General features: G+C 36.4%; 1 protein-coding gene across 1 annotated transcript in view; it reads left to right on the top strand.

Annotated features, from left to right (window-relative positions):
• Positions 1-20,324, top strand: part of CFAP210 (cilia and flagella associated protein 210) — a 36,299-nt gene extending 15,975 nt beyond the window's left edge. Inside the window, exons 5-9 of the mRNA XM_044242291.1 lie at positions 2,948-3,104; positions 8,559-8,698; positions 12,397-12,589; positions 13,308-13,472; positions 19,964-20,324. Coding sequence (XP_044098226.1) covers positions 2,948-3,104; positions 8,559-8,698; positions 12,397-12,589; positions 13,308-13,472; positions 19,964-20,308 — 1,000 coding nt within the window. The 3' untranslated portion in view covers positions 20,309-20,324. The remainder of the gene's footprint in view (positions 1-2,947; positions 3,105-8,558; positions 8,699-12,396; positions 12,590-13,307; positions 13,473-19,963) is intronic.
• The last annotated feature ends 6,443 nt before the right edge of the window (positions 20,325-26,767 follow it).

Below are 26,767 nucleotides of genomic sequence, written 5' to 3'. Positions count from 1 at the left end.
ATTCTTGAGGATGCCATGGCATAAGGACACTCGGGCAGCTCTATGTAGAGGTCCATGTGGCAAGAAGCTGAGGCTTCCTGCCAAGAGATATTTAAAAATAGTTCTCCAGCCTCAATCAAGCCTTCAGGTATCTATTACTCCAACTAATATCTTGACTGCAATCTCTGGAGAACCACCCAGCTAACTTACTCCCAGATTCCTGAATCTCAGAAATGGTGAGAAACAATAAATGTTTATTATTTTAATCCATTAAATTTAGGGGTTACTACTCAGCAATGGATAACTAAAACACACTGTATGATTGCTGGTCCTGGGCCTGAAAGAGAGATTTCCTACATTTTTAAAACAATCTCTAAGCTGCAGACCTGGGCAGTCTATTCCATTGTTGGGCTCTCAGCAGTCTAAGAATCTGCCTGGGGCTCACAGCCCAGTGGACGTAATGAGGATGGGGCAAATGAGGGACCATACTGACACCAAAATCCCCAAATGGAGGGGTTTTGATCAAGAAGCTTAACCATAATTATTGAAAAGAAATTTAATAATATCTATAGATACTGCATATAATTCTATTTCCTTCTATTGATAGGTAAGCCTTTCTCTGGGAAGAAGCCAATAGACCTTGCTTAAGAATAACTCAGTTACTGTTTATCTATCTCATCAGCTTCTCAGAGAAGGAAAAATCATCATAGGATAGTTGCATTACTTTCACCGGATCAGATCATCTAGAGAAAAAGCAGAGAGATGAGGGCTTAAGTGATCATCATCCATTCCTAATGATTAGCAACCCATCTTAAATCTAAGAACTTCCACATTTTTTTTTAACTCTTGTTCAGACCACTCCTTTGAGTCCCAGCTTTACATATCCAACTGCCTTTAAGACATCTCCATTTGGAAGTCTCAAAGATGTAAAAAATCTTAAATGTCTAATATGAAATAAAATTTTGATTCTCCACCCTCACAGTGGACTTTCTAAAAGTTGCATCTTTATCCACTCAGTTGTTCAAATCAGAAACCTAGGAATACACCTCAGTTCTTCATGTGCCTTTATTTTCTGCACCAAATCTATCAGCAGCTGATATTGAATTTTTTCTCCAAAATGAATCTTAAAATTACTGCTGTCATCTTAGTCCAGACACCCTCATGTCCCGTGGATTACTGCCTCAACTCCTTAACTGGCCTCCTATTCTCTCTTCCTAAGTACTTTTCCTTTCATCATCCAGAGAGATTTTATTAAAATAAAAATTGGTCATATTATTCTCCCACAAAACTTTTTGGTGGTTTTCTGTTCATTTAAAAGAAAATGGAAATGACAATCTCCTGCAAACCCTTGTATGATTTGGCCTCATCTTCTCAACCTCCTTTCCTACCACTCATTCCCTTCACTTATTCTACTTCTTTTTTTTTTTAAAGATTTTATTTATGTATTTGACAGGCAGAGATCACAAGTAGGCAGAGAGAGAGAAAGAGAGAGAGAGAGAGAAGGTGGAAGCAGGCTCCCTGCTGAGCAGAGCTCCTGATGCAGGGCTCGATCCCAGAACCCTGGGATCATGACCTGAGCGGAAAGCAGAGGCTTTAACACACTGAGCCACCCAGGTGCCCCACTTATCCTACTTCTATCATACCGATCTCCAAGCCTTTGAGCACCTGTCAAACCTTTGCTTGCCTCAGGGCTTTCTCCCAGGTTTTTCCCTCTGTGCGGAATTTTGCTCTCCCATTCTTCATCAGTGGGTATCTCACCAGCTCAAAGAATCTTCTTTGCGTCTAATAATTCTAACAAACTAAATAGACAATAAAAATTTTTTGAAAATCTAGTATTTTTAGGGCAATCATAAACCTGGTTTAGCTGTAAGCTGCAGTGACTTTTTTCTTAGCTCCTCCCACAGACAGTGACTGTGGCTCTAAAGCTGCTTACTCTGTACAGATGCATCAGCTGGGAATCACCTGTCCTGCATTGGCTTCATAATACCAAAGTGAACTTACTGGCTCACTTTACTGTGTAGTTCTCCATGGCACAGGGAAAAGGAATTTTCCCCTCTGAAGCTTTAGTGATGAGTCTCCAAGAAAACATTGTTTTGGATTGGGTGCATATGAAAGAAATGTTTATTCCCCAGTCTTTTCATCTAAGTTTGTTGTTGAGCTACCTGTGTCTATCTGTTCAGGAAGAAAAAAAATTAGAGACAGCAGCAGATAGAGAATGGCAGTGGAGCAACCTGCACACTCGATTGGCTGACAAGGATGCATGGGCCAGTAGGCATCTCAGGCTGAGCTGCCTTGCCAGTATGCAGAGGATTGATCGCCAGATGAGGCACTCAGAGTTTGCAATAAAGTACTGATGGTGGAAGCTCATGGTAGTGATGGTGATGGGGCTGGGAAGGTGGGCTGAAGAGGTGGGCTGAAGAGCTGGAGCTACATCTCCCAGAACACAGCCCTGCAGTAAGGAGGGTGCTCAGGGATCTCTGAAGCACTCACTCATAAGCCCTGTGTGGCTTACCACGCAGAAGGCGTCAATAGCTAGTGAATGCTGGCTAGAGAAAGAATGACAGTCAAAGTGGCTAGCCCATTTCCTAAGAGGCTAGAACTGTAGTGCCGAAGTTGAGAAACACTAGGGATCAAGGACTTTCCTGTAAAATAATGTCACCATTCCACTATAATGTCCTTCAGTTAGCTAGTTCTTTCTAAAGTAAAGTAACGTTTGAATCTAGCATAGGATTTAGTTTTGGTCAGGAATGAAACAAATGTTGGAGAAAGGAAAATATTGACAATTCTGGGCTAACCAAAATTAGATTTGCTTTAATAACTGCTTTTTATATATCTGTTCTTGTCCCCAAAGAAATCCATAAGTTTCCCCACAGCTTCAAATCATCCCAGGTTAGAATCTAATTCATTTCTTTAAACTATAACTTATTTTTCTGCCTTGCTCTCAATTTTAGTTATGCTTTTACTTTAGAATCAAGGAACATAAAGAGGAAGAAGAAAGAAGGAGAAAACATGAAGAAAGGGATGCTAAGGAAATAAAGCGACAGAATGCATTATATGAAATAGAAATGAGGAAAAAACTAGAAAAGAAAAAAGAAGAGAGAAATGAAAGCAGAAAACTGTTTTTTGTAAGTAAAAAATACATCATTTCTTCAAAAAATGTATAGAGTCCAGCACATGACTTTTAATATATTTTTTATAAAAAATTGTGGAGTAGAAAAGAAGTTGTCATCAAGTTGGGTTTCTAAGTATACTTTGAGGGAGCTGTATTTGCTATGGATTTATGTGAACGTGCTCTCATGCATGAACGAGAGAGAAAAGAATGAGACTTTTTTCCAAGTGAATACATTTTCTTGTCTTTTTTAAAAGAGATTTTATTTACTTATTTGAGAAAGAGATCACAAGCAGGGTGAGGGGCAGAGGGAAAAGCAGCCTCCCCACTAAGCAGGGAAATCATGCAGAGCTCAATCCCAAGGCTCCAGGATCATGACTTGAACTGAAGGTAGATGCTTCACCAACTGAGCCACCCAGGCACCCCACATCTTCTTGTCCTTTAAATGAAAGTTGTGAGGAATGAATGGGGTAATATGTGTCCCGTGTCTGTGTCACTGTTTAGAAGTACTCAGTAAATGTAGTAGTTGTTTTGTGCCTATTGCAACTCACTTTATTTTGTGATTTTTTACGTTCTTTTCTCTAAAATTCATTTTTATTCTTAACTAATAGATGCACAGAATTAAAACATGAAACACCACCAAAAAGCTTAAAATAAGAGTAGCAGTTCTTTGCTTTACCCCTTCTGCTTCATGGAGACAACCACTTCCAGGTTCTTTTACTTGTTTGTTCTGATATGAAATTATATTTAAATAATCTGTATATTTAAAAAATATATATCTAGTTCTAAAGATATGCATATTGATTTATCAATTTTAGACATTTTCTGTCTGGCCTTGTAGCTGAGGATTTACCTCTTTCTAATGCTGTCCCTTTCCCATTCTCCCCTTCCCCTGAAATAATTATGTCACAATTTTAGCTAAATCATTATTATTATAAAATATTGTTCTCTGAGGAGCCAACTAATATACCATGATTATATTTCCTTGTTTGCAAAAATGTTTTTCCAAGATTAAAATAATTGTGTATTTGCTTTGATGACTGTACACCTCAGTTTTTTCCCATATGTTCTTTAAGTTCCGTCAAATGTATGTTGATATGTTCAGTTTTTTTCCATATGTTCTTTAAGTTCTGTCATTGATATTAGTGTTCAAATATTCATCTAAGTAATATTAAATTATCTCTGTTCTTGATTTTCTTAGAGTTCCCTCATGCAAGTCCTCTGCCCTTCTCTAGGCCGCCTGCCCAGCTATCATTCTGACTTCCCTGAGTCACTTTCCTGGGCTACAGTTCCCATTTCCTCAATTCCATGCCCTCCTTTTTCTTAGCTTACTTTTTTATCTTACTGAAATACATCTTCGGGTAACTTCCTAAGAAAGGATATACAGGTCAATTTTTTAAATTCTCATCTGAAAAGGTTATCATTTAAAGCCATATTTGCTTTATTTTTGACTGGACATAGAATTCTGGTTCAGAATTCAGAATTTTGTATTCATGGTTTCATGATCATCTGACTTCCAGTATTGCTATTTAGAAGTATGATGACATTTTATATGGCATTTTGTATTTTATTTTTCTCTCTCTCTTTCTGAAAGATTTCTGGGTCATTTTTACTTCACAGTGAAATACTTTGGTGTAGTTCTTTTTTTTTTTTTTTTAAAGATTATTTATTTATTTATTTGACAGAGAGAGAGATCACAAGTAGGCAGAGAGGCAGAGAGAGAGAGAGGAGGAAGCAGGCTCCCTGCTGAGCAGAGAGCCCGATGCGGGACTCGATCCCAGGACCCTGAGATCATGACCTGAGCCGAAGGCAGCGGCTTAACCCACGGAGCCACCCAGGCGCCCAGTGTAGTTCTTTTTTATTATTTTGCTGAGCTCTCAGTTGATGCTTTCAATCTGAAAACATATATTCCTTTCATCCTGGAAACTCTTTTTTTTTTATTGTTTTGATTTTTTTTCCTTTTTTTAAAAAATTTATTTGTTTTCAGCATAACAGTTCATTATTTTTTCACCACACCCAGTGCTCCATGCAATCTGTGCCCTCTATAATACCCACCACCTGGTACCCCGACCTCCCAACCCCCTGCCACCTCAAACCCCTCAAATTGTTTTTCAGAGTCCATAGTCTCTCATGGTTCACCTCCCCTTCCAATTTACCCCAACCCCCTTCTCTCTAACTCCCCATGTCCTCCATGCTTTTTGTTATGCACCACAAATAAGTGAAAACATATGATAATTGACTCTCTCTGCTTGACTTATTTCACTCAGCATAATCTCTTCCAGTCCCATCCATGTTGCTACAAAAGTTGGGTATTCGTCCTTTCTGATGGAGGCATAATACTCCATAGTGTATATGGACCACATCTTCCTTATCCATTCATCCGTTGAAGGGCATCTTGGTTCTTTCCACAGTTTGGCGACCGTGGCCATTGCTGCTATAAACGTTGGGGTACAGATGGCCCTTCTTTTCACAACATCTGTATCTTTGGGGTAAATGCCCAGGAGTGCAATGGCAGGGTCATAGGGAAGTTCTATTTTTAATTTCTTGGGGAATCTCCACACTGTTCTCCAAAGTGGCTGCACCAACTTGCATTCCCACCAACAGTGTAAGAGGGTTCCCCTTTCTCCACATCCTCTTCATCCTGAAACTCTTCGTATTTTATTTCTTGTATAATCTTCCATTTTGTCTCTTCTGTTCTAGAACCCTTTTGATATACATTGGACTTTCTGAATTGATGTTGTAATTAAAAAAAAAAAACAGTTTTCTAACTTTTTTAGTTAGGGGAAGTCTCAAAAGTAATAGTCCCTTAAATTTTAAAGTGCAGAGGTAGTCATTCCAAGGCTGATATGGCAACTCCAGAATCAACAGGGACTGAAACAACTTCTCTCCCTCTCTCTCTCTCTCTCTCTCTTTTTTTTTTTTGCTTTGCTATTCTTGAAACCTAAATGGCTTCTGTCATCACAGTTGCCCCATGGCCCTGAATGGCTGTAGGAGCTCTTGCTCTCATATCCACATTCCAGGCAGCAAGAAGGAAGAGAAGATGGGACAAAAAAGAATGCCCAACCATCTATTCTCCTTTTAAGGAACATTTCCAGAAGTCATTAATGATTTCTACTAAATCTCATTGGTCATAATTAGTCACACTTAGCTGAAGAGAAAGCTTGGAAATACAGTCTTTTTAGACTAGCATGTTGCCACTCTGAACAAAATCTGGGTCCTGCTTCTAATGCAGAAAAAAAAACAAGCTTAGGTAGACAATTAATTATTCCTGCCATTTTTGGTTTTCGTTTGAGAGTTATTCCCAAATTTGTCTTTTAAGCTTTCTATTGAATTTTAAATTTAGTTACCAAGGGGCACCTGGGTAGCTTATCCAGTTAAGTAAGGTTCCAGCTCTTGATATTTTTTTTTTCCCCAGCTCTGGATTTCAGTTCAGTTCATGATCTCAGGGTCGTGGAATTAAGCCCCAAGTTGGGCTCCATGCTCAGCTAAGAGTTTGTTTGAGATTCTCTCTCTCCCTTTCTCTCTGCTCCTCCTTCTTGCTTGCTCTCTCTCTCTCTCAAATAAATAAATCTTAACAAAATAAAATAAGCTACCAAATTAAGCTACCAATTAGCCACTAAAGTTTTAATTTCTAAAAGAGTTTTACCTGTAATGCTATTGTTCCTTTTGCATAAAATCTTATTCTTGTTCCATGGGTGCAATATTTTTATCTCTCCAAGACACTTTGGAATGGGACAGACTTTTAAATGCCAATGCTACCACTAAGTAACTATGTAACCTTGAGCTGAGGCTTTCAACTTTTAAAAATGAGAATTAACTTTGTGTTAATTAACTCTATTCTTTACCATTTTTAAAAAATCTGTATGAATATTATAATAAACTTAGAAAAAAACAGCAAAATATAACTTTTAAGAAATCATTTAGAACAACCACCTTTAACAGTTTGATATTGTTATTAGCTTCTCATGTTGACTAATGCTTCTCCTAACCAGATTATGGGCTTTTAAAAGTAATAGCCATAAGATAGGAGAGTACTTAAAAATGGTAAGCATAATAGACCCTGGGTTAAAAATATATTGGAAGATTAAATGTTGCATCTTTCACTTCAATTGGTTTCTACTTATAGTAACTAAATACACTAACATATCTATATATCCAGGCTATTGTGTTCAAAGTCCTCTATTTTTGTGATATCTAATTCAGGCTGGAGTGGTAGAATATATGCTGATATGAACAGATTTATATTTTTTGTTTTGAAACATAATGACCTATATTAAAATGTTTTGTAGGAATATATATCTGTATCTTGTGTATGTGGGAAAAGAAGGTCTGGACAAGAAACTAGTTTCACAGTGATCATGTCTGGTGGGGGAATTAGGAATATAGGGAGATAGACAGCGGATGGGGAAAGAAAGACACTTTATACTGTGTATCTATTAAATATTTTTAATTTGTGTACCATATAACTATATTAGCTATTTAAACATTAAATGAAAATATTTAATGTATATTTTCTGATTATAAAGTTTTTTAAAGATTTTTTTAAAGATTTTATTTATTTATAAGAGAGAGAGAGAACGAGGGGAGGGCCAAGGGAGAAGCACACTCCCTGCTGAGCAGGGAGCCTGACATGGGCTTGATCCTAGGACCCTGAGATCCTGAGCTGAGCCAAAGGCAGATGGTTAACTGACTGAGCCATCCATTCACCCGTTATTCAACTATTTGATAGAGAGAGTGAAAACACGGGTTGGGGGAAGCAAAGGGAGAGGAAGAGAATTTCAGGCAGACTCCTCTCTGAGTATAGAGCCCAATGTGAGGCTCGATCTCACAAGCCTGAGATCATGACCCCGGCCGACGAAACCAAGAGTTGGCTGCCTAACCGACTGAGCCACCGAGCCTCCCCTAGAATTATTTTTAATTTTATTTATTTATTTTTTATTTAATTACATATTTTAAAGAAATGAGATATTTGAAAGTAAATACAGAAAAGCATTAAGACAAAAAGTCACATATATAATCTCATACCCCAGAGATTAACTGTTAAGATTTGATACATTTCTCATTATATCATTATAAACTTGTATATCATTATAAACTTGTATATCATTATAAACTTGTACCTTTATATGTTTGCAAAACTGAAATATGCTATGTATTTTATATTCTCCTTTCACCCCACTTACTCATTATTTGTATCTTCCCATATCATTGAGAATATAATTTATTTAACTGTTTTTTCATTATTAAAGATTTAGAGGTCGTTTCCAGTTTTTCACTCTTATAAATGACTTTGGGATAAAGTACATGGTACGTAAAGCTTAATGCATATCTCTGATTCTTTCTTTGGGATAAATTTCCAAGAGAGACGTTGACTCAGAAGCTCTGACCATTTAATAGGTTCTTGTTAGATATTCATATGTTGAAAGATATTTTTCTTTGCAATAGAATAATACATAATTTTTCCCCCAAGGAAAATATGAATGACAAAAATATCATCAAAGCTGTAGAACGGCAGCAGCAAGAGGAGGAAGATGAAAAGATTAGAAAATTTATCAAAGCTAAAAAGCGTCTTACGCAAATGGGGAAAGAAAAAGAAGCTGAAACACACAGGTAAGGTTTTAAAAGTAATTCATGTAATTAATGAAGTACTATCTGAAATTATTATAAATCAGAAGTTGTGATATATGAGAGTAATTTTTAAGAATAAGTCATTGGAGGGTCCTCAGTGGCTCAGTCGATTAAGCGTCTGCCTTCAGCTCAGGTGATCCCAGGGGACTGGGAAGACTGCTTCTCCCTCTGCCTCTCTCTCTTTCTGTCTCTGCCATTCATAAATAAATAAATAAAATCTTTTGGGATACTGGGTGGCTTGGTCTGTTAAGCGTCTGCCTTCAGCTCAGGTCATGATCCCAGGGTCACAGGATTGAGAACCACACTGGGCTTCTTGTTCAGTGGGGAGCCTGCTTCTCCCTCTGCCTGCCGCTCCCCCTGCTTGTGTGCTCTCTCTCTGACAAATAAACAAATAAAGTCATTAAATAAAATTTTTTAAAGAGTAAGTCATTATATATAACTAGGGCATTTAGTGACATGATGGTCTCAGAGTTAGGGTTCCCTTGGACTATCAAGGACATTTCTCTGGTAGATGGTTGGAAATAGTGAAATCTCTGCAGTAGGGGAGGGATATGAGCTAGAAATGGCTTTGTGAGCCATTGGAACTGGGGATACAGGTGAGTTCACCTATGGTGAGTAGTAAGAAATGAAGGTGGCGTAGTCCCTTGGGAAGTCCACATTTAAGGGTCAAATGGACAAAGAAGATCATGTAAAGACCAAAGAATAGTTTCCAGAAATTGGAAGAAAATCAGAGAAACAACCAAGAGAGTTTCCATAAGAAGAGAGCAGTCTCAGGGCGTCTGGGTGGCTCAGTTGGTTAAGCCTCTGCCTTTGACTCAGGTCATGATCCCAGGGTCCTGGGATCAGCCCTGCATCGGGCTCTCTGCTTGTCGGGGAGCCTGCTTCCCTCTCACCGCCCTGTCTGCCTCTCTGCCTACTTGTGATCTCTGTCTGTCAAATAAATAAATCTTAAGGAAAAAAAAAAAAAAAGAAGAAGAGAGCAGTCTTTGATGTTAGGTCAATAGAGGGATTAAATGAGATTTTAAAAAAGATTTATGTATTTATTCTAGAGAGAGAGTGGGAGTGGGCATAGGGAGGGAGAGTCTTAAGCAGACTGTGCACTGAATGTGGAGCCCAACAGGGAGCTTGATCTCACAACCCTGAGATCACAACTAGAGCGGAAACCAAGAGGTGGACACTTAACTGATTGTGCTACCCAGACGCCCCTAAATGAGATTTTTTTTAATCTTTTTTTTTTTTTAATTTATTTATTTGACAGATCACAAGTAGGCAGAGAGACAGGCCGAGAGAGGAAGGGAAGCAGGCTCCCTGCTGAACAGAGAGCCCGATGCGGGGCTCAATCCCAGGACGCTGGGATCATGACCCGAGCCGAAGGCAGAGGCATTAACCCACTGAGCCACCCAGGCGCCCCCCTAAATGAGATTTTAAAAAGGAAATGTTCTTCAGATATGGAGGCCATTGCTTACTTTAGTGAGAAGTTTAGGATGAAGTAAGAGAGAGGAGGCCGGTTGCAGTACCTTGTGTTTCTGTCTACATCCCACTTTTGCCTTGTGCAAAATGTTCCAATGCTTTATATCTCATGTGTAGTATTTACTAAGGCCCATAAGGCTCTCCACCATCTTAATTCCCAGGTGAACCCAGCCTCATCTCTTGGACTTTATCGTGTACTATTATTCTCTCCTTCTTTGCCTCCTCATCACTCACACTGGACTTCTCCTATATCTTCTCTGGGGAATTCTGACCTCTCTAAACTCTTTCAAAAGAATCATTCAGATGTCACCTTCTCAATGAGGCCTTCCCTGACCACCTTAATTAAAATTACCCCACATTGTTTATCTGGTGCTGGGCGCTCTCCCCTTATTCTCCCTGCGGTCACCTCCCCCGGCCCTCTTGTGCTGCGCGGTCTCTCCTACGCAAGACTGTCCCGGCCCTGATATGGCTCGTGGACAGCAGAAGATTCAGTCTTACCCCACATTGTTCATCTGTTTAATTGTTTACTTTTTCCTCATTCCAATTATTTACTTTGTTAACTATCCCTCTACCCCAGCTGTAATGAAAATTCTAGAACAGAGATTTAATGCTTTTGTTTACCATTGTATTCCCAGCACCTGGAATAGTTTCTGGAACATGGTAGGCAATCACTAAAAGTGTTCAGAGGGCACCTGGGAGGCTCAGTGGGTTAAAGCCTCTGCCTTCGGCTCAGGTCATGATCCGGGGTCCTGGGATCAAGCTTCGCATGAGGCTCTCTGATCAGCAGGGAGCCTGTCACCCCCCGCCCCCCGACCCTGCCTGCCTCTCTGCCTACTTGTGATCTCTCTCTCTCTGTCAAATAAATAAATCTTTTTAAAAAATAAATAAAAGTGTTTAGAATATTGATGTTGAAAGTCTAGATGCAGTATCACCTTTCTCATGAAGCCTTCCTTTTTTCTCATCTGCCTATGTCACTTTCTAGCTTTCTCATGGTGTGAATCACCCTTTGCTATGTATTGTTATTTGCATAAATGTCTTTTCTCCATTTTAGACTATAATTTCCTTGGGATATGCACTGTGTTCTTTCTTCTCACTTCTCCTTCACAGCTTTGCAAATTCACTCAATACATTAGTGATTCTGTCACATCTAAATTAAAAAGTATTTTTCACCCAATCCCATATGAAAACGCCCCTATTCCTTTAGCAAATACCTAGTTATTGTTAATGACATGCCTGTCACCATTCTCAGCTCTGAACTAGAGAGAGGACTTACCCATTCTCCGACCTCAGGAATCTCATCGTGTAAAAGGACAGTTATCTATCTTCATATAAATAGATGAAGTTGGGGCACCTGGGTGGCTCAGTGGGTTCAAGCCTCTGCCTTCGGCTCGGGTCATGAATCCTGGGATTCAGCCCCATGTCGGGCTCTCTGCTCAGCAGGGAGCCTGCTTCCTTCTCTCTCTCTCTCTGCCTGCCTCTCTCTCTACTTGTGATCTCTGTCAAATAAATAAATAAAATCGTAAAAAAAAAATAGATGAAGTCAGGGGGCATCTGGTGGCTCAGTTATTAAGCGGCTGCCTTTGGCTTGGGTCGTGATCCCAGGGTCCTAGGATCAAGCCCCACATCAGGCTCCCCTGTGGCAGGAAGCCTGCTTCTCCCTCTCCCGCTCCCTCTGCTTGTGTTCCCTCTCTTGCTGTGTGTCTCTCTCTCTCTGTCAAATAAATAAATAAATACTAGATGAAGTCAGTAAAGTGCTATGAATAAATTATAAACAGACTATATAGTAAGAGGATGGATTTATTAAGGTTTTGACAACTTTTACTAGATATTTTTGAGGTTTCATTTAGAGAAAGGCCTTTATTTTATAACCTAAGCCTCCAACGTTAGAGGGAACAGGGTGTCTGATTAAGTATTTTGAGAATTTTTCATTGTGAGAATTTTAATACTTTATTACACACACACACGCACACAACATGTACTTACACAAGATATATGTATTACTCCCTTTAGATTTTTAAAGTATACTTCATTCTAAAAATAAATTATTAAAAATAGTCTTCACTTAAAATAATCAGTACATATATAAGGAACAATGAGGCTCCTTTCAGTTTTGTAAAAAACTATAAAATATCTGATTTCTAATGAAACTATTTTGGCTCATAACAAATCTACTCATGAAGATTTAACAAATAATGGTTATTTTGTTATAGGCTAATGGAAGAAAGGAGAGAAAGAATAAATAACTTTCTGAGTGAACTAATGAAAGAGAAACTTGACAATGAAGATTTGATTATTGCTAGAGATACTGCAGAAGCTGAGGCTGAATGGGAAAAAAGAGAAAAAGAAAAATATGAAAAAAACAAAGCAGAATTAAAAGCAATTGCAGAATATAGAGCTGTTGTGGTAAGCAATTCAATTATGACAAATAAAACTTTTTAAAAAAATTAAGTCCTGTCCTTGCTTTGGCAGCACTTATACTAAAAAATTAAGTCCTTTCCACTGTAGTTTTCACTCCTTCAGCCTCTCTGACAAAAAACTAGCAAAGATTGAAAAATAATGTATGAGTTATCTTCCTATATTCTTGAAGTCAGGCCATGTTTAATTTTTAATGGAAGCTCACATGATAATTAATTATAAATAAGATATTCATAGACACAAAATAATAATCTATTTTGTTTCAGAACCATCTGAAATGCAAACATTGTTATTCACTTAATATACATTTGAGTGTTTTTCAGACTAATAAAATACAAATTACCCTATTGCATTTCTGTATTTCTTAATCCTTCAGATAATCCTTAAGTCCTACATAATTGACTGTTGTAATATTTAATTTAGTTTATAAACATTATAGCAATTAATTTTTTACCTACAAATATTCCTCTACCTTGGGAAGATCTTGCTATTCTGTGCCTGTATTTTATTTTTTAAACCAGTATCATTCAAGCTTTCATTGTGTGTTATTTGAGAAACAGAACAAAACCAAAGTAAACCAACCATGTAGGAATCAGCCCAGATTCATATAACTTTTGCCCTTTCATTGCTCCTGGCTTTCTGCTTGGAGCTTCCCACTGGTTGATTTTTTAAAAAATGTTTTTTCTCTTTGCCTTTTAACATCTAGATGAAAAATAAAGAGGAAGAAGAAAGACAGAGGAAACTAGATGCTAAAGAACAATTGCTGGCTATCATGAAAGCAGATCAGATTTTCCAAGAGCATGAAAAGGAGAAAAAACGCAAAGCTGATAAAGAACGTCAAGAACTTCGAGATGCCCATATTCAGCAAATGGTAATTATTCTTAAATGTTTATACTTATTTTAACAATAAATATATAATGTAGAATTGATGCTAGTTTTCTGTTTCCCAGGTGGTTTCATCTGTCAAATAAGACCAAATGACCATTATGGTTATGACACAATAAAATATATAAAAAATGTGGAGTTAATTTCTCTTTTTAACAGTATTGAAGTTCCCATAGTAGGTGTATATCCTTTGCGCAGATATTTTTCCTTCTATTACTGTACATACTAAAGAAAATGCAAATTCATATGGCAGACCATGATGCTTATCTTCTATTTTACTTTTTCTTCCCTCTTTATAACAATAGCCTAGAGATTATTCTCTTTGCGAGCTCATAGGTTTCAGAGTTGTGGTGCTAGGGGTACCAGAAATTTTAGAACACACAAGGAGGATGTGGCATTTCATCATTTATGACTTAAAACTGTTTTCCAAGATGGCTATACCATTTTCCATTCCTATCAGCAACATATGCGAGGACCAATTGTTCCACACCCTCATCAACACTTGTTTTTGTTATCCTAAATGATTTCTAGTGCAGTGATATGTCTTGGTGTTGTTCTGCATTTCCCTAAAGAATAAAGATTTTGAACATATGTTCATGTCCTTTATAGACATTTGTGTGCCTTCTTTTATGAAGTGTGTATTCAAATCTTTTGCCAATTATTCAATTGGGTTGTTTGTGGAGTTTTCAAAATAAATTATTTATTTGAGAGAGAATGCACAAGCATGGGGTAACAGCAGACTCCATCCCAGAACCCTCGGGTCATGACCTGAGCCAAAGGCAACTGAACCCCAAGCACCCCTGGGATGTTTCCTTATTATTGTTTTAACATTTTTTTAAAATGTGGTAGAATATATATAACATAAAATTTGCCATTTTAACCATTTTTCAGTGTACCAGTTCAAGGCCATTTAGTGCATTTACTGTCACCACTGCCCATCTCCACAACTTTTTCATCATCCTACACTGAAATTCTGTACCTTTTCATTCCCCCTTTCCACCAGTCCCTGGTGACCACTATTCTACTTTCTGTCCTGGTAAATTTGAATATTCCAGGTACCTCATATTAGTGGCATCATATCTGCCCTTTTGTATCTGTATTATTTTACTTAGCATAATATCTTCAAGACCCATCCATGTTTTAGCATGTGTCAGAATTTCCTTTTTTTATTAAGGCTGAATAATATCCTATTGTACATATAGACCTTATTTTATTTATACATCCATCCATCAGTAGACATTTGGGTTGTTTCCGTCTTTTGGCTATTGTGAATAATCCTTCTGTGGATAGGGTATTCACCTATCTGTTGAGTCCTGCTTTGAATTCTTTTTTTTTTTTTTTAAGATTTATTTATTTGACAGAGAGAGAGAGCACAAGTAGGCAGAGGGGCAGGCAGAGGGAGGAGGAGAAGCAGGCTCCTCCTCTGGAGCAGGGAGTCCGATGCGGGACTCAATCCCAGGACCCTGTGATCATGACCTGAGCCAAAGGCAGCTGCTTAACCGACTGAGCCACGCAGGTGTCTGAGTCCTGCTTTCAATTCTTTTGTCAATATATACAGAAATAGAATTGCCAGGTCATATGGTAATCCTAGGTGTAACTTTTTTAAGAACCACTGTTCTATTTCCTTTTTTTTTTTTTAAGATTTTATTTATTTTGAGAGAAAGAAAGAGAGTGTGCAAGTAGGGGGAGTGGCAGAGGGAGTGAGTGAATCCCAGACTCCATGCTGGATTTGGAGCCCTACCCAGGGCTCAGTCTTACAGCCCTGAGATCATGACCTGGGCTGAAATCAAGAGTCAGACAGGTGCTGACTGAGCCACTCAGGTGCCTCTTGAATGACTATATTGTTTTCTATAAAGCTATACCACTTAACATTACCACCAGCAATATTCAAGGGCTTTAATTTCTCTGAATACTCAACATTTGTTGTGGTCTGGGTTTGTTGTTGATGGTTTTGTTGTTTATGATAACTATCATAATAGGTTTGAAGTGGATTTCACTTGTGGTTTTCATGTGCATTTCCCTAATGATGAGTGGAGTGGTATTGAGCATTTTCTTCTGTTTATTAACCATTTTGGTTCAGCCTGAAGACTTCCTGTAGCATGTTTTATAGCACAGGTGGGTTAGCAATCAATCATTTCAGTTTATGTATTTGTGGAAATGCCTTTGTCTTCATTTCATTGGGTATGAAATTACTGGGTATCATTCTTTCCCAGCCCTTTGAGTATATTGTTCCATCATCTTCTGACCTTCATTGTTTATCATTAGTAATCTGCTGTTAATCATATTGTTGGTGCCCTAAATGTGATGCATCATTTATCTCTTGCTGGTTTAAAAAATTCCTCTTTATATTTTTGGCTTTTAGTAAATTGACAGTTTGCTTGACAGTCATCCAATAATGTGGGTGGAGCTTATGTTCAGTTCATTAATGAAATGATTTTAACCCTGGCGCACAAGTGACGTGTGGGTTGAGGATGTTATTCCTAAGAACAGCAAATTCACAATTTCCCCCAGGCTTCTAAGTTTTGCTAAACTCTTTGGGGTCCCTTGTGTGAATGTGTAGTTTATCAATGAGACAAGGATGTCTTCAGCCTTTCTATGCTCATCTCACTTCCAGAATCTTTCCCTTCAATTTCTAGCTGCTTTTCTAGTCAATCCAAATGGAATCTGCCATCATTGTCCAGCAAATCTGCGTTTTCACCACCTGAGCTGGAGGGATAGCAATATCCCCCAGGCAATCTTGCATTTCTTTTTTTTTTTTTAGAAGGATTTTTTAAAGATTTTATTTATTTATTAGAGAGAGAGAGAGAGCGAGAGAGAGCGAGCACAGGCAGAGTGGCAGGAGGAGGCAGAGGGAGAAGCAGGCTCCCCGCCGAGCAAGGAGACAGATGTGGGACTCGATCACAGGACTCTGGGATCATGACCTGAGCTAAGGGCAGCCGATTAACCAACTGAACCACCCAGGTGTCCCCAATCTTGCATTTCTTGCCTGATTTAGTAGCAGTTTTTCATGAAAAAACATTTCTCAAGTAGTTGCTTATACATGGTCATTTAACAGTGCTTTGAAATGGGAATTTCAATAATTAAATAATAAGCTTGTTTTTTATAGAGGGAAAATGGCCTACCTCTTCATGTAGCAATTGACAGAAGTAGGATCTGCCATATTATTTTTAAGCAAATCCCAGATATCATTTTATCAATGTATATTTAAGTATATATCTCTCAAACTCAGGGACTCTTTACAAATTTACATAATCACAATTCCATTATTACATCTAAACCAATTAATAATCAGTTTTTAAATTTCCTTTAAATTGCCTTGTATTGGGGCGCCTGGGTGGCTCAGTGGGTTAAGCCGCTGCCTTCGGCTCAGGTCATGATCTCGGGGTTCTGGGATCGAGTCCCACATGGGGCTCTCTGCTCAGCAGGGAGCCTGCTTCCTCCTCTCTCTCTCTGTCTGCCTCTCTGCCTACTTGTGATCTCTCTCTGTCAAATAAATAAATAAAATCTTTAAAAAAAAATTGCCTTGTATTTTTTTAGCTTGTTGGTTTTTAATTTTTTTTTTTTCAAAGTAGACTCCATGTGCAGTGTGGGGTTTTGAACTCAAGACCCTAAGATCAAGTCACATGCTTTACAGACTAACCCAGCCAGGCACCCCTTAGTTTTTTTTAATCAGGATCAAATAAGGTTCATATATTCTATTTGGTTGATATGTCTTTCAAGTCTCTTATCTAACATTCCTTATCCACCCCTATCCACTTTTAAGTTCTTAAGTTCTCTTTTTCTGTCTTTATTGTTTCTTTTACAACTTACTTGTTGAGGGTTTTTACTGGTTTACAGGGATTGTCTTTTTGAATTACTACAGCCTGCATTTTTATGGATGAACCCCTGTTGTGTAGTTTATTATGTTTCCTGCATTTCAGGTAAAATCTAGTTGGTCAGATTCAGGTTCAAATCTTTTGGTGAAAACTCCTCTTATGTGGTGTTGTATACTTCCATCAGAAGGCACATGGAACAGCCTTTGATGATTATTGCCTCGATCTCTTAGTTCATGAGGTGGCAAGATACTATTATTCTCTCATTTTTTCTTACTCACTTGCTCAAGTCTTCAAAGAACTTTCCATGATCAACAAGTTGGTTTCCCTAAGGTAGAGTTTTTAAAGAAAAGACAGAATACTTGATCCCTTCCCTTTATTTTCCAGTATTCAAAATAATTAGCCCTCTAGCATCTTCTAAGATGCTTGTTACTTTACCCCCAGCTGTTGTAATTTTTAGGAATTTAAAATGATGTTTTAAAAGTTTCTTTATAAACCTATTTATGCTTAATGTAATAAAAATTGAGGTATCAATCATATGATCCATTATGATAATCCTTCCCTTCCCTTGTCACTTCGTTTCTGTACTTCAGATGTTTCTCCTTGCTTCCTTAATATCTTTCCACAAATTGCTATCAAACATATCCTAGTTGCTCTGGAAGTTACTAAATTATAGCATTTTACTTTTTATGAGTGGTTTTAGCTTTTTCTGATTTCTGTCTTTTTGAAGGTCATTTTCTTACTTTTTCAAACTCCTGGTATTTTATCACCAATTCAACAAATACCACATAAGCATTTTTTTTTTTCAGCACATAAACCTTAATTTCAAATTGTATTTGAATTAATTTGAATTTGAGTTAAATTCCAAAAAATTGGTGTTTAATACATTATTATTGCTCTATTTGCTTATAAATTTCAGTGTACAGTAGTTATCAGGTTTGGGCTCTTTTATACTAAAGTGTTGGTTACTGATTGAGGAAAATATTTTCATAAATATTAAAGATATTCATATGTAGATAAAATCATTCAATTTTTGACAAACTCAAATTCAGCATTTCTTAAAATCCTGCTAAGACAAAAAGTTGTCAATCAAACTTCATTAAAATCACCTCATATAATCAGTTAAAAGAACAATATTTTTGCAAACATGAAGAGTTTTTTAGATATAAATTGGCTTTTGGTATATCGTTTAGAGTACTTACTCCACTCAGTTCCAGATCAACCAATGTACATTGGTAAATGTCACTTGTTACAACTGCAAGTTCCTGGGAAAATAAAATGTAATTGGTTTAATTTGGTTTAGATATTCACTCATGATTTAACCTTATTTGACTGGTTTAACCAATATACACATACAATAAATGTATATATATATATAAATATATAGTATATATATGTATCATATATAACACTTGTATGTGATACATATATATTGGTTTTTATATATATACATATATGTGTATATGTATATATAGGTTTAATTTGGTTCAGATATTCACTCCTGATTTAGCCTTATTTGGCTGGTTTAACCAGTATTTATATATGTATATGTATATATATGTATGTATGTGTGTATATATGTATATACATTTACACACACATACATACATATATATACACACACACACGCACACACACACACACACACACACACACACTAACCTTATTTGGCTGATTTAACCAATATACATGGTATATTGGACTGACTCAGAATGGTGGATTTCAGTGAGTTCCTCCAGAATAGCAGATGGCGGGAAGGGCACCTATCTGGCTCAGTTGGAAGAACATGCAACTCTTCATCTCAGGATCATGTGTTTGAGCCCCACATTGTGTAGAGATTAAGAAAAAAAAAGGATAATGGATAGGTTGGAGGCAGTGATTGGTAGGTCTTCTATACCTGCCAAAGTACACATTTTTATAAATGGTAGAAACAGGATTCTTTTTTAAACATATAATGTATTATTAGCCCCAGGGGTACAGGTCTGTGAATCATCAGGCTTACACACTTCACAGCACTCACCATAGCACATACCCTCCCCAATGTCCATAACCCAACCACCCTCTCCCTCTTCCCCTCCCCCCAGCAACCTGCAGTTTGTTTTGTGAGATTAAGGGTCTCTTACAGTTTGTCTCCCTCCTGATCCCATCTTCTTTCATTTTAGAAACAGGATTCTAAACTCAGTTATTTTTTACCTAAAATTCATGCTTTTAACTACTTTGTTGTATTGTTTGAAGATATGTTACTGCATAAGGTTATTTCATTGAGATTGATTTGTTACCATCTGAAAAAACTTGGAGATGAATCACATAGCCTAGAAATATGAACTCCCCAAATTAAGAAAAAGGTATTATTTTGAGAACGCAGCATATAATACATATGTGCATACAAAATGTGTCAACTTTATGTTATCAGTAAGGCTTCTTGTCAATCATAAACTTTTAGAAGTCTTTTGGAGTCAAAAGTTATACATGAATTCTTTACTGTACCAGGAGTTGGTGTCCCTAATACCCATGTTGTTTAAGGGTCACATGTAGGTTTTTTTTTTCACATGTAGTTTTCCATCAGTGAGTTTAGAAAATTCCATCTACAACTTCAAATGCTATGGATACTTAGAAAATTGATCTCTACCAATATGAAATTGCTTTTTTTTTCTTTCCCATATAGGCACAAAATAAATTTAATGCAAAGCAAGAAAAACAAGCAGAATTAGAGTATTACAGACTTACTGAAGCTCTTGTGGCTGAAAAGGAGAAGGAATTTCAGGATTATGCCAGAGAAGTAATTGAGCTTGAGTCTGAATCAACAAATAAGTATATCTATCCTCTTGTAAAAGCTGTACGGGAAGGACATGGAGGTGGCCGTGGACCAGTGTTTGTGGACAGAGGTGGATTAAGACCCAGTTATCAGGCAAATGATGTCACTGGAGTCCAGCTCCCTTTTTATAACTCTCAGGGATCAAAATATAGTAATTTTCAAAAGTCTAAGGGAAGGCTAGGTTTTACATGGTAGAAAAAATTTATTTTTGATTGAGAAGACTAAGTTGTAGCTAATATTTATTATGAGCTACAAATAAGTGAATTTTATGCTTGTAATTTATTAATAAAGCTGCTCTTCATCAAAGTGCAATTATGTCTGTTTAATATCCTTCACTACCAAAGTTTAACAGATCCCTTTGATAATGCATATGCAACAGTGTAATTTTAGCCTTTAAAAATATGTATTCAGTAGCACTAAGTAGAACTTTAATATTGTACAACCATTACCATACCGAGTTCCAGAATGTTTTATTCCTCCAAAGGGAAACCCTGTACCTAAGCAGTCACCTCCCACTTCCCTTCTCTCCAGTCTCTGGCAACCACTTCGTCTCTATGGATTTGCCTATTTTGGATATTTCATGTAATTATATGGAATCACACTGTGGCCTTTAGTGTCTGGCATTTTTTTCAGGTTTCATCCAAGTTTTACCATTATCAATACTTTGGTCCTTTTCATAGCTAAATAATATTCCATTGGAGGCATTATTCTCTTCAGCCAAAATTTATTTATCCTTCAGTACTTTTTAGTTTCAAACACTACCAATATTATTACTAACAATAGGATTACAGAGTTTATGACTGTGGCTTGTTTTGCAGAGTGTATCTCACTAGACATGTGCAAATCACTGTTTTTGAGTTACTTGAATTTTTCTACAAGTAGTTATATGAGCAATTTGATACAGGTGACCGTGCATCAATCTGACTCAAAGGTTTGAGTTGTACAATAACTAAGTTTCACACATTCCATTGGTGAATGTGTTTAAGAGTGAAATACAGGTTATTTTCCTTTTTCACAGGGCTATAAAATTGTTTGGTAGTTCTTTTGGCCTATGGTTGCCACCATATTAAAAATTACCCAGATGCAAAGGCTCAATGAACTAATAAACTCAGGGAACCTCTGCCATGTATCAGTTTCTTTAAATTGTTATAGAAAGTACTATACATTTCTAGTTTTGGATAAAACTAGCTTCACATTACAAAACAGGAAACATGTTTCTACAAAATGGCTAATCTCATAAATGTTTTATAACCAACCTAATCTGAGTGAAGAACATAAAACAAGTTTACTAGTTTTCTTCCCTTATGTTAAGTTTCATTGTATTACTTTTTTTAAAAAAAAGATTTTATTTGACACAGAGAGATCACAAGTAGGCAGAGAAGCAAGGCTCCCTGCTGAGCAGAGAGCCCGACTCAGGGCTCGATTCCATCGATTCCAGGACCCCGTAACCATGACATGAGCTGAGGGCAGAGGCTTAACCCCGGGCAGAGGCTTAACCCCTGCACTTGGGCTGGTCTTTCTACGAGAGTTAAGCACATTAAAAACAAAAGAGCTGGGGCGCTGAAGTGGCTTAGTTAAGTGTCTGCCTTTGGCTCAGGTCATGATCCCAGTCCTAGGATGGAGCCAGGCACTGGGCTCCCTGCTCCGTGGGAAGCCTGTTTCTCCCTTCTCTCTGTGTCTCCCTCTGTCGAACAAACAAACAAATCTTTGGGAGAAAAAAGTGCTATGCAAAGTTTTAAAAATCACAAAACAATTGAGTGAAAAGGAACAACTTGCAAGGCAATCAGAACAGTGGAAACACAACTGTCGTAATCTGCCAATATAAGTAATCCACAGCTAAAAACCTGGGTGGCTCAGGTCATGATCCCAGTGTCCTGGGATGGAGCCCTGCATTGGGCTCCCCACTCGGCAGGAAACCTGCTTCTCCCTCTCCCGCTCCCCCAGCTTCTGCTCCCTCTCTCACTGTGTCTCTGTCAAGTAAATAAATAAAATCTTTTAAAAATATAAAATAAAATAAAATGTGTGGCTAAATCGGATAAGCACCTGTGTTCAACTCAGGTCATGATCCCAGGATCCTGGGATTGAGCCCCACATTGGGCTTCCTGGTCAGTGGAAAGTCTGTTTCTCCCTCTACCATCCTCCAGCTTGCTCGTGTTCTCTCAAATAAATAAAATCTTTTAAAAATAAAAGAATTCCTTTAAAAATTAAATAAAGTATGTGGCTAAGATACATATTTTGTTATTGAGGGGGGAAATGTATAACAATTATCAATCAGCACTTTAAAAAGGAAGTAACAGTATTAGGTTGGGAAGTATGTTTTAAGAAGGAAGCCTAAAAAGCAATGAAAATAGAAAAAGCAAATTGATACTAAAAGTATTTTAATACACATTTAATTTACACAGTCCATATGAAGCACTCACATTTTACATATTCTCCTGGCTAAATAAAGCATTTAAAAACACACCAGAATTTGAGAATTTAGTATCACCTCTTAACACATACAAACCACTGAATGGTCAGAACATCTTTATCTAACCATATATATTTTCAGTGACTAACTTTCAAGTTGGTGCATTTTCCCTAAATATATCTAAATTTAATTTAAATAAAAATAAAACCAAACAAGAAACCAAAAACTAGACAATTTGTTTTACGAGTCAATTAACATCTATATGGCTTTACAATGTTCAGTGTTGTATTAAAACTGGCAGGCACAGGATATAATACAGTGTTCCCAATGCTGAGAAATTTGGAGGAACTAAAAAGCAAATGGTAGCATCCCAGTAGACAGTAATGCAAATTCCAAATCTAACCTTAGGTTTGCTGAGGCAAAAAACACATTGTAATCTGAAACATTATGATTTAACATTTACACTAGAATTTATCTCCAAACCTTCTGGAAATCATCACTGCTGACTAAATTCCTAAAGAAGTTCAGTACTGTTAAACTCTTTGCTCAGTTTTTCCTAATACAAATTCTATATCCCCAAGGGTAAAATAAAAGTATATTTTAGTTGATTTATCTTCATTATTTAGCTTTTAATAAAAATAAACGTTGAATAACTAATACAACAGTAATTTTAAAAATACAAAACAAACTGTTATAGTTTATTTAATACAATGTTTAACTATAAAAGTTGATAGTTTCAGAGTTTAAATTCTGTAAAATGCAGTTTGCAGAAAACAGTTTTAACAGTTACTAGACTAATGATAAGAGAAGCAGCATTTTGAAACTAATTATACAATTGTGACAACAGCTTTATTCCTAAAGTTCGTTAAAAAAATATACATCACAGTGACTTTTGAGCTAGGAAAAGAAGTCCATTAACTTCATTTGGATTTTTCCCTTCCACAGAGAGCAGCCACAACTTTTAACATCCCCACATACAAATAACCAATTCATTTATCAATCCTTCAAAGTACTAGAAACACACAAAACAAAAAATCTACAGCATGGGCTTTTGGTAACATAGAAATTTGTATTAAAGAAAAAAAAAAAAAAAAGCAGAAACACAACTTAATCCCATGACTTCCTCCTATACTTAAAAACCAAACCCCTCAACAGCTCCCTTCTCCAACCTCGCTGATTGATTTTTATTTATGTTGTTTTTCTCTTAATATTCACTTCTTGAATCACACCACAGGCCAGAGTTTACATTTGTCTGAATCCTTTAAAGGTAGCTGGGAAACCCACTATGGGCAGGTGTCAGCCAAAGCTGTACCTGGAGTTCATCAATTTTTAAAACAAGTATGGTAAAAACATCTTTACAAAATAAACAGGTTATAAATCTACAATCCTTGGAGTTTATTCAGCTGTAAATGTATGAATACTAAGCTGAGTGATTATAATAAACATGACCAAAAGAAGACAGGAAAATACCCATTTTATGTTTCTTTGTAACAATCAACTATATGTGGTATATATTTAAAGTACCTTCTGGTGAAGATAAAGGGAACAAGTTTCTATAGAAATTTACTATAAAAGATTCAAAGTGTGATAAAAACAACTGCCACCTGGACTAGGCACAGTGAGCTATTAAAAAAAATACTAACTTGAAAATGAACTAGAATTTTCCTTTAGTATCACTACTCAAAATACCAGAAACCCAATGTGTTCCTGTCCATAACATTAAGAAATGTTTACTTCTCAGTTTCATACCTTTCACTGGGTATAAGAATCAAAGGCCATTCAGCAAAGCTGATAATAATCAGTATCACACTTGTGCAAATTCTTTGAAACTTCTGTGAGGGCTTTAAGGAACTCTATTAGAAATTACAATGCTCTATGAACTCATTAATCGTAATTTTAAAATATTTTAAAGCAACCCAGTGGATTCTCTACGACTCATCAACATTAATCTTTCTGTAGTGTCAATTTCTGTGGCAGATGGTTTATCCCCCAAAAAGAATGAAATAATCATGAAAAAAAAAATCTCAGATATTGGCAAACAATAAACCAACTAAATATCTTTAGAGGATATTAAGTCAAAGATAGTTTGAGGTAAACCATATGCTCAGACTTAACTATAAAATCAATTTTACAGGAAAGAGCCAGCTTTCAGGAAAGAGTATATTCAAAGTAAAAAGCTAAAGGCAGCACAACAACTTTAAAAATGCAGTAAAAGAACTGTGTGAGCTATGTGCTACTTCAAATGCAAAGACAGACGAGGTACAGTTAATGCTGTTTATTTTCTAAATTTTTTTATTCTGAAAGTAACATCTAACTGATTGTCATCCTTCATCTTAATTTCTTCACCATTATCTGTTCTACTGTAAGAACTAAGTTTTTAAATGTCTATAAATGCTTCGCATGGAGTTGCTCTCTTAATAACCAGAACAGGAGAATACTACTTATAGAAACTGCTAACATTTTTTTCCTACAGTTGTCTGTAATTCTTATTAGATACAGCTCTATGATCAGACAACATGTAAGCATTTTCACTTAGAATGGGTTTTTTAAAATTATTAGAAAACCTTTCTTAAATAGCACCTTTCTTAAAACTCAAATAGTTTTAGCAGATATTTTTAAAATGCAATTTACTGAATTTAAAGACAATGATTAACTTAAAATATGTAAAGGTTAATAGATTATACAGCTTGGGAACTCAAGACTCAATCATCCCTAAAGTAGGTTTGTGGTCAAAGTCCCTAAGGAATCAATCACCCCAGATTATCATAAACATCTATCACTTTTATCATCAAGAATAATTTAGAAAGACTTCATTGTGGATTATTTGCTCCAAGATATTCCAAACAATCTTATAATCATTACCTATTATTTGTTATCCAAACAGCTACCACAATGCCAAATGTTCATTACTATATTAATCAATAATAGGAAGTATTATGTTAAGCACTGCTTTGCTCAGTACAAACAGCACTGAATAGTTACTGGGTTTACCAAGAACCTACCTTGGTAAGAGTTGACACTACCTTGACAAATATGAAATACAAAACACTCTAAAGGCTACTATTAATTGGAATTCTGAAATTTCTTCTCAAATGAGGCAGGTTTTGTGTTTGCTGGATGTTCAATATTTTATTTAGAAGAGAAATTACAGAAAAGAAAAGGCCACACATCACAAAAATAGCAATATACAACACATAAAATTCTAAATGGACGTTGGGTATCTTTTACTGTTTACCTCTGTAAGCTATCAAATTTTGAACCTTCTACTTCTATGTGGCAATGTTGCGCATGCCAAGCTAAAATAATGTTAACAGTAATGGTATAAAGCCATCTGAATAGAAAGAAACCGGAGTCATAAACATGCTATACCCTACTGTGATACATATATAGAAAAGATGCATTTTCTTGCCATTTGAAACTCGCAACTATGAGAGTTAAAGAAGTCAGCTCAAGTTAAAAAAATAAAACCAAAACAAGAACCATGCAGAATTAACACTCAACTCTGTATAGATCAGTGGCCAAAAGAGAAATCTTGGAAATCAGTATGTCAATACTATCAATTATTATAATCTAACTTAAAGACCTGCACAAGTGATATGTTTTAGTGAGAAAAACATTTTCATTTTAGAGAAAGGTAATAACAGTAATTATAAAACAATGTTCACCAAAGCAAAAAGTTTATCTCTTCAGACCAAAAGCAACATAGAATTGAGAATTACAATCTGATCTTCCAAGGTATAGTTCCTGTCAGCTGCTGTATAACAGCAAATCAAACTAAGTAAGTACATCAACTGAAAAAAGTACTCAACTATTTTTGTAAACAAAACTAGGCAGGAAAAATATTAGTATGAATCAAGCTATGAGTGGAATTATAAAGAGTAACATAAGCAGTGCCATATAAATAACTATTTTAAAGCACAAATTACTATAAAATCAAAAGTGATGACTTAAGATCTCAAGTTATTAGGATCCTGCTTTTCTATGTTAATTAAAAGCTGCTGCTGCAAGCCTCTATTTAAATGCAATCAGAAAATCTATACAAGATTTCTTCTATCTAGTGGCTTCTAAAGTTACTTCAATCATGAGAAACACAAGCTTCTCTAACAATGTATTCCAACAATCAGTTACGGTTGTTTTGAACTGGCTGATCACACAAACTGGGATGTAGAATAGCACATTTGCTATTGGCTGATTGTTGCAACACAAAAATGCATACATGAAATAGTTAAACACAGCACACAGTA

This window comes from Neovison vison, chromosome 3 (genome assembly GCF_020171115.1).
Source record: "Neovison vison isolate M4711 chromosome 3, ASM_NN_V1, whole genome shotgun sequence".
Classification (NCBI taxonomy): Eukaryota; Metazoa; Chordata; class Mammalia; order Carnivora; family Mustelidae; genus Neogale; species Neogale vison.
The sequence above is the reverse complement of the archived record's forward strand: the minus strand, read 5'-3'. Positions and strand labels throughout refer to the sequence as shown.